Source organism: Gracilinanus agilis, chromosome 5, assembly GCF_016433145.1.
Source record: "Gracilinanus agilis isolate LMUSP501 chromosome 5, AgileGrace, whole genome shotgun sequence".
In the NCBI taxonomy this organism is placed as follows: Eukaryota; Metazoa; Chordata; class Mammalia; order Didelphimorphia; family Didelphidae; genus Gracilinanus; species Gracilinanus agilis.
Genome location: NC_058134.1, coordinates 14272518 through 14288292, shown reverse-complemented (window position 1 = coordinate 14288292; position 15775 = coordinate 14272518). Strand labels below are relative to the sequence as shown.

Below are 15775 nucleotides of genomic sequence, written 5' to 3'. Positions count from 1 at the left end.
TTACTATATATTAACATTCAGAGTATATGAGTTATATTAACAAAATGAAATTCTCACTTTTATGCTTATAAATTTATCAGATACTGATCTAACATGGATCATAACAATTGAATCTCTCCAAATAAAATATAATAAAACTGGGGGCAGCTATGTGGCTGAGTGGATAGAATGCCCAGGCCTAGAGCAGATTTGTCCTTAGACTTCCTAGTTCTGTGACCTTGGACAAGTCACTTAATCCCCATTGCCTGGCCTTTACTGCTCTTCTTCCTTGGAACCAATACACAATATTAAGTCTAAGATGGAAGGTAAAGCGTTTTAAGAAAAAAATATATATGATATAACTTGCAACTCTATATGCTATATATAATTTTTCATCAACTGTTCTCATTTTAGTTGACCAATTGAGCATAAAATGATGCTACTTAAATGATTTTTAATAGTTAATTGATTTAGGTTAATATTGACAATAGAAATAATGTGGCATCATAATAGATTAAAATTAGTTTTGCTTTGTTTTCAGACACTACCAGAACCATCTATATCAGAGTATGCCAGACGTTTGAAAGATAAAACTGCTTTGATTTCATCATTATATAAAGTTATCGAGGAGCTACAAAGTGAGGTAGGTGATTTGATTTCTTTGGGTGGTTATGATACCAGTTGTGATGTGGGTTTGGGGTCAGATTTTGATCTGATTCTGATTAGAAATTGGTAGTTGACATTACTGATAAAATTTAACTTTTGAAGAGAACCTTCATTACCTTCACTAGCCTCATCTCCCATCAAGACATAGAATAGAAGCTCCTGTAGGACAGGGAAAGGTTCTTCTTTTTCTTTGCCTTCTCAGCATCTAGCTCAGTGCCTGTCGAATAAATACTTGACCATCAGTTGATTTGGCTTGACTTGCGTTTTCCTTCTGATACTATAGCCTTTCCCAGCTGAGTTTGGTCATATCATTTGCCTTTAGTTTGGCCTTTGTTAACCGTCACTGTCACCAGCAGCACCTAAAGCCTTTGAACTTGCTGGGCACAGGCAGTTGCAAAGTCCCATCTGATTGGACTCCTGCAAGTCATCTCTCATCTGGCCTCTTAACTTAACTTGGAATTTAGTTACCTCTCCCTTAAGTGAATTTTATCAGTCTGGGAGATTGGTAGAATGATCGTATCTTCTCTAGAAATGGGAAGTGAGAAAGAGAAGCATTGCAGGGAAAAGATACTGAGTTCTGTTTTGGATATGTTGAGCTTGAGATGTCTTTGGCATATCCAACTTGAAATTTCCAGTCAGCAGTTGGCATTATAGGATTGAAACCCAGGAAAGTAAGGTTGTCGATCTAGACTGGTCATCTGCACAGAAATAATTAAACCTTTCCTGTTACTTTTCATAGGATGTACCCAGTGATGATAGCAGGCACTTTTAGTCATAATGTTTTCTTATTTTATGTGTGCTATTCAGTTAAACAGATTTATCCTTCTCGTGTTCCTTTCAACTCTTAAAGCCATTGTTGTATATTTCTTCTCCATTTTGTCTCCAGACTCCTAGAAAAAGCTATCTGTGCTCATTGCCTCCATGCTTTCGACTCTCAGTCACTTCTCAGCACTTTGCAGTTTGGCTTCAGTTGGACCTTCAACTGGTATGCCTCTCCAACTTCATCAGTAATCTCTCCATTGCTAGATCCAGGGACCTTTCCTCAAGTTGGATTCTTGTTTACATTTCTGCAGCATTTGTCAGAGTGCTCTGCTGATCCCCCTCTCTTCGAAGATATATTCTTTTTGGACTTTTGTAACCCTGATTTCTCATGGTTTGAGTCCTATCTGACTGACGTCTCCTTCTCAGTCTCCTCATCCAAATCAAACCTCCCCACTGTGTGTATGCACCCAATACTCTGTTCTGGGCTTCTCTTTTTTCTCTACTTTCTCTTGATTGGTGGCTTTCTGAGCACCTGTGGACTTAATTATTATCTCTGATTTAGATATCCAACTCTCATTTCCTTTGTTCTCATCCCACATCACTAATGACTATCTGTTGGAGATTACATTCTGGTTGCTGGCAAAGACATTTCTAACTCAGAGCTCCAAAACAGAACTTGAGATCTTTTTCCTCAAACCTGTGGCCCTTCTGAATTTCCCTGTTTCTGCTGTGGGCACTAGCATCTCTACTGCTTCATAGGTTCATAATCTCAGGGTCATCTTGGATTCCTCACTTTTCCTCTCTATTCATTCCCTTCACTCCACCCCCTATGCAGCTGCCAGAGCTCACCCTCCCAAAATAATCCTTTATTCCTTTTGTTTCAATTCTGTACCTATATATAAAGATACCAATTGCCTCTCCCATTATAATGTCAGCTTCTTGAAAACAGAGTGCCTCCCTTTTGTCCATGTATGCCAGTGCATTGTATGGTAAGAGCTTAAGAAATGCTTGTTTGGGAGGTTGAGAGGTAGTGAGGTAGCACAGTAGAGAGAAGCCCAGGCGTGGAGTAGGAAGAATCTGAGTTCAAATGTGGTCCCAGACATTGTGTGACCCTGGGCAAGTCACTTAATTCCAGTTGCCTAGCCCTTTTCACTCTTTTGTCTCAGAACTGATGATACTAACACAGAAGATAAGGGGAAGAAGAAAAAGGAGAATGATGAGGAAGAGTTCAGGCAGTTCATCCTCTCTAATGTAACACCTGGTGGGTGTTGAATAAATGCTTATGGATTGATTGATTGGACAATTGTCATAGACTTCTTATTGGTATCTGCCTTGAGACCATCATCTCTAATCCATCCTCCATACAGCTGCCATAATGATGTTTCTAAAGCTTAGCTCTAACCATTTGACTTTGCTACTCAAGAAATTCCCATGTCTTGGCTTTTTTGCCTTTTGGATCAAATAACACTTCCTCTTTTTGGCCTTTAAAGGCCTTCACATAGATCTCCAAATGACTCCCAGTCTCATTATAGAAAACTTCCATTCTTACACTCTACTGGTTTTCTTGCTCTTCTTTATAGCTCAGGACACTCCACTTTCTATCTCTTGCTTTTGCAGTGGCTGTACTCTGTTCCTGGAGAGCACACCTTACTTACCTTTTGGAATCTTAGGTCTTTCAAGTCTCAGCTCAAACACCGGCTTCTGTAGAAGCCTTTCTGGGCTCCCTACTGCCCTCCCCACTCAGACCTTTGTGCTCTCCCAAAGTTGTTTCAAGTTTATTTTGTGTCTGTTCTGTGCCTACATCACATCCTTTCTGATAAAGTTGAGATCAGGCAGAGACCATTTCACATCTGTATTTTTCTCTCCAGAGAGATGTGAGGTAGCACAGTGTCTGGCACATAGTAGGCATTACTACAAATGTTTGGTGGTTGGTTGATTTGATATAGAATCTTGTATGATTTCAACATGTGTTGGAGACTCCTTAGTTTTTGGAAAACCTTTTAAAGCTTTGTTCTTTTCAGCCATCTATTTCTTATATTCTCTGCAGTTTTATCAATTATGTGCTTTTGAAGATGCTGTCTTTTGGTGACAGTGGTCTGTGAAAGCTCCCCTCTCTTGCTCTTCTATGTTTCATTAAGAGTGTTGCCTAGACCATTCTTCAAGATTTTACAGGCATGAAAAATTCATGGCTAGGTAATTTCTCATGTCTTCACCCCTTTTTTTGAGTAAAAGGATTTTTTAGGATTTTCTTCATGCATTTGAAATCTTCCTCTCTTCCAAAGGACTTGAACATATATCCCTGAATAATTTTAACAGTGCTACCTCAAAACATGATTTTTTTCTGCATATGGTTGGCCAGATCCAGACATTCTTCCATACTTCATATTCTCAAGTGCCATTGGCCTTTCCTCACATCTTATGTTGATTGCTAAATAAATGGAGTAGAAGAAAAGAGAAGAACTAAGTTCCTCTCTTGTCATCAGTGAGGATAAGTCACTAGAGAAATTCTGGTAGGTTCTTTCCTTCTTGTATCTTTTTTGGTCTCCTTATTTAGTTTATAAAAGCTGATGGGATGGTATAATATGAGTGAATTCCACATCAAACTCTTAAGTTTATTTTCCCCTCCATTATTTTTTGTTGTTTTGTAAGGTAATAACTGCTTGTGGTATGTCCTTCTGAATTGTTTTCCACAGAAGCATATTTATTCCGAGTCAGTTATTTCCCTTGGCTACCATCTTTCAAAGAGAAAGCTAAACAAAGTCTTTTCTAGGGCTTTTTCAGGCTCCTAACTCCTCACTAATATACAAGGTTTAAACTTTTCCAGAAAGTGACAATAATTGTTATTGCTACTTTGGTCCATTTCCCATTTTTTAGGTCAACAGGCCAATATGAAGGTACTATAATCACTTGGAATGTCATCTTAGCTTTATTTTAGTTTGATAATTGATTGGATCTTTTTCCTGATCAATTTTTTTGTTCTTGATCAATTTTTGATAACCTTAAATGACTTATGTCAGTAGGCAGATATGAGTAATAATAAAAATAATATTTACAGAGCATCCACTATGTGCCAGGTACTATGCTAAGCATTTTAAAATTATTATTTCTCCTCACACCAATCCTGGGAGGAAGGTGCTATTATTATCCCAATTTTATATATAAGAAAACTGAGGCAAACAGAGGTTGAGTGACTTGCCCAAAGTCACACAACTGGGAAGGGTCTGAGACTAGATTTGAGTTCAGGTCTTTCTGACCCTAGACCTTTCCACTAGCTTTCTATCTGTTGGTATATAGTTACTTTCATTAAAAGTCATTTTTTAAATTCATCTTAATTTCACAGATTTAGAGCAGAAAGGGAACTAGGAGGACGTTTAGTTCTACCTTTTCATTTTACAAATGAAGAAATTGATACCCACCAGGGAAGATTGGCTGGCCCAAAGTCCTAGAGAGGAATTTGAACCCGTCCTCTGGCTCCAAAGCCAGGATTCTCCACTTTTCTATGCTGTCTCATTTTTGTAATGCCCCTGACACACTTAGTCCTGACAGAACACTTTAATATTCCTGTGTAATAAAGACTACAATTGACCAAAACAGAGTGATACATTGAACCCATCCCATGTTTTCCTCATTTGGTACCCAAAGTTCCTGCTCTCTCTGTGAGGTCCTTTTGTTGGCTGTTGTTTGGGTCTTGTCTGAACTTTCCACTTTTCTTAACCACTGTATCTTGAAGTCTCTCTGGAAGATATTCCTGAAGTGTTGGTGAAAGGTATCTAGATAGACCCTGAGCCCTTGATCATTTCCCAGTATCTTTTTTTAAAAAATATCCTTCCTTGTACCCATGTTAGAATTGAAGCCATCCTGAGCAAGAGCAAGGTCATTGTTGACTTCGTTTCAGTGATCTCTTTAAGTAATTGGTCACAGTTTCTTTGTTTCCTTCTCTTGCCCCAGTATTAGTACAGGCATTACAAATGTGTTCATGACTGGCTTCTTGCTTCCCATTACTATGAATATTAAATAGGTAAGATGAGCAGGGTCTCTATTAAATTGTATTTATAGCCTTTGGCCATAGGATAAAATGGATTCCATATTCTTTTTCATTTTCTTCTCCAGTCAGAGGCTTTGAAAAGGAGGCCATGGTCCAATGGAAAAGGCTCTGCAGTTGGGCAGATCACTTAGTCTCCCTGAGGGTCAGCTTCTTCATCTAAAAAATGAAGGAATAGAACTAGAGGACCTGTGACCTTGAATGGCCATTGATTTTATACTCTAAATCTCTAACTCTATGACCATTTTTTCTCTCCAAGAGGCTTTGCTGCCCAAGACCTCTCCTGGTAGTCACCTTCTTTGGCTACAGCTTCTTTGTGTCTTCTGGTTTATTTTATAATGAGAACATCATCACATATGGTTTAGTTCTTCTGTAGTAAATGAAGTTATTAGATAATAATTGTATATTAAAAGTGCTAGCGGTTAAATTAATGTTTCTAGATGCTCTTAAAAGTCTGCTGCTATATTTGTCCTTGAAGAATGATTGTGGCTTAGTTTCCTTGGCTTCTCTCAGAATTTAAGATCTTGGTATCAAATCCTCCCTTCATACAGGAGACCTTCCCCTAGCTGCACTCAGATTTCTTTCCCACCTATCTATTTATAAGATCTCTTTATGTTTAAATGTAAGCTTCTAGAGGGCAGAGACATTTTTGGCCATTTTTGATACATACATGGTTAGCACAGTGCCAGGCATATCATATGTGCTTAATAAATTCTTGCTGACTGACTGACTTGGGATGGACTGACTGGGCTTGCTCAGTGTCTTTATTTTGAAGTAATTGTGCTTACTAGGTGACTGACTGACTGACAGCTTGGTTAAGGCTGATGATCTATAGTTTCAGGATTGCCAACCCACAGAGTATCCAAAGACTGGTGGAGAGTAGCTAACTTTCTCTCATATGCAAATGCACATCCAGAAGCTATTCTTTTTTTCTATCTGCACAAAGTGCAAGATTGGATGTTTCGTGGGTTTAAGAAAATAATTGTGGAATTTTATGGTTTTCTTTTTTGCTTTGTTTGGGGTGGGGGCTGTGGGTTGCCTAGCAATGATGTTTTAGGATTGGCATGAAGCCCTGAGATGTTTTCCTGCACAGAAAAGAGGGAAGAGAAGACCTAGAGGGCTGCCCTTGGGCAGGTCTTGCTCACCAAGCTAGCCTTTTCCTTGTAATGTATTGCTTGAGTAGGGAAAGCCTGTTGTTCTGTAATGATGCCTATAAAAACTGACTGTGTCTCCTTCTCTCCCCAGCTGATAGAGCCTGTGTGTCACCAGCTCTTTGAATTCTACAGAGGTGGAGAAGAGAAGCTTCAATGCTTCACACTGCAGTTTCTCCCAGAACTGATATGGTGCTACCTGAGCACGGCTGTCACCCAGAAGCGGCACAGCTTGGGCTGCATTGAGGCCCTTCTTCTAGGAGTTTACAACTTGGTTTGTATGAAGATAATGGCCCATGGCCCAGAACATGCTGGGCAGGGGGAATCACCACTCTCTAGTGGGTTGTTTTTTTTTCTCTCAGAGTTTATGATCCATCTTTTCCTTTTTCTTTGAAGAGCAGCTTTATTTAAATGAAAATAGTTGTAGGCTTGGTTTTGTTTTCCTTTCCTAGCCATTATTTGTGCAAGACTTTGCTTCAACTCATCTTTTTTATTTTGCCTTTCTGAATACATTTAAACAGTATTATAATGCAAATGGTAAACTGTTGGGTTATTAGGAAGGTAAAGAGAATCTGTATTGTCCACAGTTCCCTCTGCTTCTGCAGGGAGAGAAGTAGGACAGTGGCAAAGTATCCAGACAATGCTAAGAAATCACTATTGGCCAATTGTCTTTTAAACATAAACTGAACTGTAGTTAAACTAAATGGAAATTCCCAAATTCCATCAGTTTGTCTTCTTCCTGTTCCTCACACATGACCCTCTGTCTCTCAGTCCTTTGCCTGGACAATTTGCCATTCTCAACCTGCTTCTTAGATTCCCCAGCTTCTTTTGAAGCTCCACAGGAAGAGTCCTTTCCTGATTCCCTAGCTCAGGGGTCGGCAACATATGGCTCTCGAGCCATATCTGGCTCTTTTGAGGGCCAGATATGGCTCTTTCTGCAGGAGCCATAAAGTCCATTTTTTTCAGGCGCTGTTACAGGAGCCGCACTGTGAGCACTGGACGGCTCTCACAAAATTACATTTTAAAAAATGTGGCGTTTATGGCTCTCACGGCCAAAAAGGTTGCCGACCCCTGCTCTAGCTGGTAGGGCCTCTCTCCAAAATTCTCTAGCATTTCCTCCACATATATTTAACATACACTTGCATATACATGTTAATTTCAACAAATAGAATGAAAACTTATCTAAAGAAAGTGGGGATGTTTTCATCTTTGTCTCTGTTTCCCCAGAGCCAAACATAATGTCTGACGCATTTAGTAGATAATTAATAACTACTTGTTCATTGACTGTCAAGGGACCTATAAATTGAGGATTGTTACAAGTGTTAAGTGTTTCTGAAGGCTCTGTCCTGGGCCTTCTTCACTTTTTCTTTCTCTATACTCTTAGTATCCTTGCCAAGAAAACCCCATAGACAAAGTCTTGGGGGTAACAAAGAGTCGGATATGATCAAATGACTTAATAAATACCCTCTTTCAGTGATCTCCCCAGTACCATTTTCTTCCCTAAGCAGGTGACTCCCAGTTCTCTATAGATGACCCTAGCTCTAATCCCATCTCACTCAAATGAATGTTTCCAAATGGATGCCCCATAGACAACTCAAATTCAACATGTTAAAAAAAGAATTCATCACTTTCTCCCAAATTAACCCCCCTTCTTTTCTTCCCATTGCATTTGAGACCACTACCATTGTCCCAGACATCTAGGTTTTCAGGTCTGGGGTGGTCGGCCATTCTTTCCTCTCCCTTTCCACTCCCATGCAGTCTCATATCCAGCTGCCAAGTCTTATCAACACTGCCTCCCCAACATCTCATCTCTATTCCTTTTCCTTTACATAGTTGGCTACCATTCTATGCCAAGCTCTCAATACCCCTTGCTTGGACTAGGCAGATAGTCTCACAAGTAGCCTTCTGCCTCAAAGCCTGGTCCCCTTCCAAACCATCAGTTGATCAATAATCATTTATTAAATGTTTACCACATGCCAGGTCCCTAGCATAAGTACTATTTATAAGTACAAATGATGAAACAATTCCTACTTGCAATGGTCTTACATTCTTTTTTTAACATTTATTAATATTTATTTTTTAGATAAGTTAACATGGTTACATGATTTATGCTCTTACTTTCCCCTTCTCCCCCCGACTTTCCCCCCCTCCCATGGCTGATATGCATTTCTACTGGTTTTAACTTGTGTCATTGATCAAGACCTATTTCCAAATTATTGATAGTTGCATTGATGTGGTAGTTTTGAGTCTACATCCCCAATCATGTCTGCCTCAACCCATGTGTTCAAGCAGTTGTTTTTCTTCTGTGTTTCCACTCCTGGAGTCCTTCCTCTGAATGTGGGCAGCGTCTTTACCATAAATCCCTCAGAATTGTCCTGGGTCATTGTGTTGCTGCCAGTACAGAAGTCCATTTCATTCGATTTTACCACAGTGTATCAGTCTCTTGTATACAATGTTCTTCTGACTCTGCTCCTTTCGCTCTGCATCACTTCCTGGAGGTCTTTCCAGTTCACATGGAATTCCTCCAGTTTATTATTCCTTTGAGCGCAATAGTATTCCATCTCCAGCATATACCACAATTTGTTCAGCCATTCCCCAATTGAAGGGCATCCCCTCGTTTTCCAGTTTTTTGCCTCCACAAAAAGCACGGCTATAAATATTTTCGTGCAAGTCTGTTTATCTATGATCTCTTTGGGGTACAAACCCAATATTGGTATGGCTGGATCAAAGAGCAGCCATTCTTTTATAGCCTTTTGAGCATAGTTCCAAATTGCCAGCCAGAATGGTTGGATCAGTTCACAACTCCACCAGCAGTGCATTAATGTTCCAATTTGGAATGGCCTTACATTCTAATGAGGGAAACAACAAGTACACGTAAATCTATCCAGTATAAATGTAAAGTGAGAAAATACAAATATGTACAAAATAGTTAAAGATAGTGTTGTTCAAAAGAGAAGGCATCAGCAGTTAAGGAGGCTCAGGATAGACTTCATGCTTGACCTAGGTCTTACTAGGAGAGAAGGACTCTCAGATGAAATCAAGGAGGAAGTACATCCTGGGCTTATGGGAGAGCCAGTACAAAGGCTGGTTTATAGGATTCATCTTTGAGGAACAAATAAAGAGAAGGCCAGTGAGGCTGCATCAGAGGGTAAAAGAGAGAGAATGATATCCAGTGAGCCTAAAAAGAGGTTGTGCCAAGAACTATTGGAGTTGATTGAGTAGGGGAGTAAATGGACAGGAAAATAACTATGACAACATCAGGTTGGATAGGCTATGTGAGAGATGTAAGCCAGAGAGCTCAGTTAGGAAGCTATTGCTGTAATTTAGGCAAAAGGCAATGAGGGCCTAACTAAAGCGTTGATGTTTCTCATGTGCAAAGAAAGGGATGTGATGGAGAAATGGCAAATGATTGGATCTTTTAGGCAAGAGAAAGGAAGGAGTGGAGGATAATGCGAATGGAAGACGGGGCAGTCCCCTTAACCCCCATTGCCTAGTCCTCAATGCTCTGCAGCCTTGAAACTAATACACAATATTGATTCTACAGTGGAAGGTAAGGGTTCAAAAAATAAAAAATGAAAAATGAGAGAATTTGAAGGAAGAAAATATAATCAACAGTGTCATATGCTTCAGATAGGTCAAGAAGGATGAAGACTGAGAAAAGACTATCAAGCCTGGCATCTAAAAAGTCATTGTTCACTTTGGCAAGAGGAGTTCTAGTTGAGTGATAACACTAGAAGGCAGAAGCAAAGGGTTGATAAGTAAGAGAAAAAAAGTGGAAGTGGCAAGAATAAACAGCTTTTTCAAAGGGTTTGGTTGAGAACAGAGGGAGACTATGCAAGCATGATGCAGTAGTAGGGCCTAGTAGAAGTTTCCTTTTGGGCAAGGAGAAATCAGTAGACAGCAAAAAGTTGAAGATAGTCCACATAGCTGCCAAAGTGATGATCCTCAAGCCACAAGTCTGACCACTGGTACTAGAACCTGTTGAGTAAGGTATAGTGACTCTCTTTTGCCTCCAGGACAAAATATAAACCCTACTCCATGTCATTTAAAGCCCTTTATAATCTAGTTCTAGATTATGTAGCTAGGCAGTGCAGAAGAGTGCCGGGCCTAAAATCAGGAATACTCAACTTCTTGGGTTCAAATCTGGCCTCAAACACTTACTAGCTATGTGACCCTGGGCAAGTCACTTTATACTTTTTGTCTCCATTTCTTAATCTATAAAGTGAGCTGGAGAAGGAAATGGCAAACCACTACAATATCTGTCAAGAAAACCCCAAATGGAATCATGAAAAGCCAGACATGATTGAAACGACTAAAAACCAAAAGAATGCAAAATAAGAGTTTATCTTTGCTTTTCGAGATAATAGGGAGCCAGAGTTTATTGAGAAGAGAACTGATCTGTACTTTAGGAAAATCACCCTGGCATCTATGTGGATGGATCAGAGTGAGGAGAATCTTGACGTAGGAGATCAAATATAGTAGTCCAAATGAGAGGTGCTAAAGACCTAAACCAGAATGATGTCTGTGAGAATGGAGAGAAGGGGATGAATGTAAGATATGGAATGCATAATTCCTGGCACTTAGCAGGCACCTTATAAATGCTAACTGATAATAATAATTTGTCTCCATCAGTCTTCAAGGAAATAAGATGTGCCAACTAATTGGCTGTCTGAAGTAGTAGAGAATGAGGAGATGAGGATAACACTGAGGTTGCAAACAGAAGGACATAGGATAGAAATAGGAAAGTTTAAAAGAGGTGTTGTTTGCTACAAAAATGCCTGAATTCTATTCCAGACATGCTGAGTTTGAGATATTTGGGGGGCATCTAGGTTGGAATATGCAAAAGGCAGATGGAGTGTGTACTCAAGCTTAGGGGGGAACCTGGCACCAGTTAGACACGTGTGTAATCAATGATCAATGAAATAAAGGTACTAAGGAAAGGAACAAATGAGTCTGAAGAGAAGAGGGCTCAGAACAGAACCTTGGATAACAACACTTAGAGCACTTGGTATGAACTAGAGCCAGGAAAAGAGATGATGAAAGAGGGGACAAGCAGGAAGAGGACCAGAAGAGGGTCACAAAAGTCAAGTGAAGTCAGCAAGCATTTATTAAATACTTCTTATCGACCAGTTACTCTGCTTAGTGTGAGGATAAAATGATAAGCGGGGCAGTTAGGTGGCTCAGAGACTGAAAACCAGGCCTAGAGATGGGAGGTTCTGGATTCAAATCTGGCCTCAGACACTTCCTAGCTGTGTAACCACGGACAAGTCACTTAATCCCCCTTGCCTAGCCCTTACCATTCTTTTGCATTAGTACCAATACATAGTATTGATTCTACAATGGAAGGGAAGGGCTATTTTTTTTAAAGAAGGAATGTACCAGTATTGTTGGGGCCAGGAAGAGCTTCTTGCAAAAGGTAGGATTTGAGCTACAATTTCAAGGAAGCCAGGAGGTAGAGACAAAGAGGGAGAAGAATCCAGGCATGGAGAACAGACAATAAAAAGGTATAGAGAAGAGAGATGATGCAGGGAAAAGTGACTAGCAAAGTGGTCAACAAGGATGAAGACAGAAAAGATGATCCAATTTGGCAGATGCTAACTTTGGAATGAACAATTTCGGCTGAGTGATACCATTAGAAATCAAATTGTAAAGTGTAAAGGAGTGAAGAAGAGGGCTGTAAGTGATGAAAATGAGGAGAGAGAATTTTTTTTCTTAGGAGGTTGGCTGAGAAGTGGAGGATGATAGCTTGAGGAAAATGGCAGAACCTCATAAAGATTTTTAAGGATGATGGAAGACATAGAAATATTTATCTGGAAGTAGTAGGAAATAACCATGTATATGGTGAGAGGTTAAGATTAGAGAGAGAAAGGAAGAAGGTGACCTTCCAGAGAAATGAAGATGACAGCATCAAGGGCACATATCCAAATGTTGGTGTTGTCAAGGAGAACATTATCCGAGACTGGAATAAAGGTGGAAAGAATGGGAGATGGTGTCAAACGATAACAGCCTCTTTGAGGAGCAGGATAGAGATTCATTTAGGGAAGAATAAAGGATTTCCTTGCTTCCATGAAGAGGACTCAGTTGAAAATGTCTAGCAAGGGGGTAGCTAGATGGCTCAGTGGTTTGAGAGCCAGGCCTAGAGGCAAAGGTCCTAGGTTCAAATCTGGCCTCATACACTTCTTATCTGTGTGACCCTGGGAAAGTCACTTAACCCCCATTACCTAGCAGTTACCACTCTTCTGCCTTAGAACCAATAAATACATAGCATTGATTCTAAAATGGAAGGTAAGGGTTTAAAAAAATGTCTAGCAAAAAGGAGGTTAAATCTAGTCAGCTCCATTCCATGACTCTTGTTTGGAAGCATCTGAGTAGGCATGAAGGAGACAGATAGTGAGAGGAATGCAAGACTAGGGTTTGGCAAGGTATGAGTGGTGATAGGACAGAGGGACAAGGAAGCTGAGAGCAGAAGATATTCTATAGTTGAATGGGTTAAGTCTGTGGTCGAGATTGGGAAGGGAGAAGAGTGAAGATGGAGGAAGGGTGATGACTTGAGGGGAAAAAAACTCTGAAACATGAAAGGACTAGGGTCATGATGATGGTGAAGAGAGGTGAGACACAGGGAGAAATGGATAACAAGAGGCTTTGGCTATGGAAATGGAATGCTCATAGGTGATAGAAGATGTAAGGTATCAGGTGGAATAGAAGAGAAGGTCTTGGGCTTTGAGGAATGAGAAGGTTTAGGGCATTTGACATAAACAACGTCTCAACTAAGTTGAAGCCCCCTATTTTGAGGGCAGGAGATGGGCCCCAAAGAAAAACAGCGAGCCAGTATGAATCAGTCTTGTCACATGGTGGCTAGAAAGGTGAAGGTTAGCTTGAAAGATAGCCTTCTTGAGAGCCAGAAGCTTGCCTTTAGACAGGCAGGAGAGCACTGGCCAGATCGCAGCTGCAGTGCCACATTGGAGACATGCCATTGATAAGCTAGAAAGAAAGTTCAGAAGAGTGCAGCCACAAGATAGAAATGAACCTAGAGTTTGTGCCAAATGAAGATCACTCAAAGGACCTGGGGATGTTTGGCCTGGAGAAGTCTTAGTTGTTCCTGATGCCTACCTTCAGGCGTTTGAAGTCCTGTCACACAGAAGAGCTCATCTTCTGTTTGTCCTCAGCAGAACTCAAAACAGTCTGACTGAAGAGGCCAGTTAAGGCTTGAGATGATAAACACTTCTGACATTTAGTTACTCCAAATTGGATTGGGTTGCCTGTGCTCATTGGAAGTCTTCAAGCAGCTCGTTGGGTTTGTTGTGTAGGTTGGAAGCTCCTTTTTAAAAAATTTTAATTTAAATTTTTTTAAACCCTTACTTTCCATCTTAGAATCAATATTGGTTCTAAGGCAGAAGAACAGTAAGGGCTAGGCAATGGGGGTTAAGTGACTTGCCCGGGGTCACACAGCTGGGAAGTGTCTGAGGCCAGATTTGAACCTACGACCTCCTGTCTTTAGGCCTGGCTCTCCATCCACTGAGCCACCCAACTGCTTTCTTCCCCACCTCCCCCACCCCAGGCTCCTTTTACCTCTACCATTTCAGCACATTGGCGACATCCTTTGTGGTGGATAGTAGACAAGAAGAATAGAACCTGCACAAGGTATAAAGGCATGGTCACACTAGGGCCCTCATTCCTCCTTTCAGCTATTAAAGGGTTAGAGGATGACTGGAAATTACCATCTATGAAGCCGCTAACTTTCCAGTGTGTTTTTAAAAAGTTTCCTTTGTTTTATCCATGAATAAAGTATTCTGTAGATCTAAGGGTTGTAGGCACCAACAGCCTTTCAGGGTAATTAATGTTTATGAAGTCTTTATATGCTTGGCCACTGTTTCCCATATACCTTTTTGTGTACTTTGGAATTTTGCAGGAATTATTTTAATAGATTAAACTACTTGATAGCATGTCTGCCTTTAGCATTTTCAACTTATCTTCAGTCACTTCTAATTGCCTAATCTGGAACTAGATTATGAAAATCTTTAAATGACAAGTAGTGAGGTTTATATTTTGTCCTGGAGGCAAAAGAAAGTCCCTGTAACTTATTGAGCAGGTCCAAGTACCAGTGGCTTGAGGATCATCACTTTGGCAGCTATGTGGACCATCTTCAATTTCTCCATCTCTGATTCTTCCCTTATTGCTTTCCGGCATGCCCAAGTCTCTTACCCATAAGAAAACTTCCCCTAGGTCCTACCACTGCTTTATGCTTTTCTCTCTCTATCCTCAGTCAAACCCCTTGGGAAAAAATGCTTTGGGGGGTTTCTTAGTGAAGATACTAGAGGAAGTTGCCATTTCCTTCTCCAGCTCATTTTATAGATGAGGAAACTGAGACAGAATGAAGTGACTTGCAAAGGGTCACACAGTAAGTGTCTGAGGCTGGATTCAACCTCCAGACCTAGCAATCTATCCACTGTGCCATCTAGCTATTTCAGTTTTCTTCAGTTAGGTAATTTGTAAGGGATTAAGAAAGCTTCCAGGACATTCCTCAAAGGAGTGTGGGTTATTGCTACCTTTCAAGGCATGTAATTAAATTACCAGGTCTCTCTATCCTATTCATTAGCAACTTTATTTTAGTTGATTTTTGGGAGGAAACAACTTTAAACATGTTACATGTATTCAATCAGAAAAATGGAAGTTTTAAAAATGCAATGCTTATTTGAGATAAATATAAGAAATTGACCACTTGTTTCTGAGCCTTTAAGAATGCATGTATATATGTGCTAGTTCCTAATGATTTTATTTCTCTGGTTTCATGAGTGGGGGTGCATTTTAATTTTTTAGGTAGGTTTAATTATTTGAGCCAAGAATATAAAGACTGCATATATGTGTGTGTGTTTTATAGACTTTAACTATATGGCAGTTAAAATAATTTGAAATATTCTCTTCCTTTTTTTTCCCTGTAGGAAATAGTTGACAAAGAGGGACGTAACAAAGTATTGAGTTTTACAATCCCATCTTTATCCAAGCCATCAATATATCATGAAGTAAGTGACATTGATCCAAACGAATGCAGTGGGCCTAGCTTGTTAAGTTTTCCATTTCATTGTTGTTTCTTGGTAGGCAGGAAAAGGGTAGGGAAAAAAAGAGAAACTTAACTGCAATAGATATGATAAGAATGCATTTGTGTTTGTACTTTGCC

The 15775-nt window shown here is 40.0% G+C and overlaps 1 protein-coding gene across 1 annotated transcript in view; it reads left to right on the top strand.

Annotated features, from left to right (window-relative positions):
* Nucleotides 1-15775, top strand: part of FAM126A (family with sequence similarity 126 member A) — a 61026-nt gene that overhangs the window by 13358 nt on the left and 31893 nt on the right. Inside the window, exons 3-5 of the mRNA XM_044678855.1 lie at nt 521-622; nt 6695-6874; nt 15540-15620. Coding sequence (XP_044534790.1) covers nt 521-622; nt 6695-6874; nt 15540-15620 — 363 coding nt within the window. The remainder of the gene's footprint in view (nt 1-520; nt 623-6694; nt 6875-15539; nt 15621-15775) is intronic.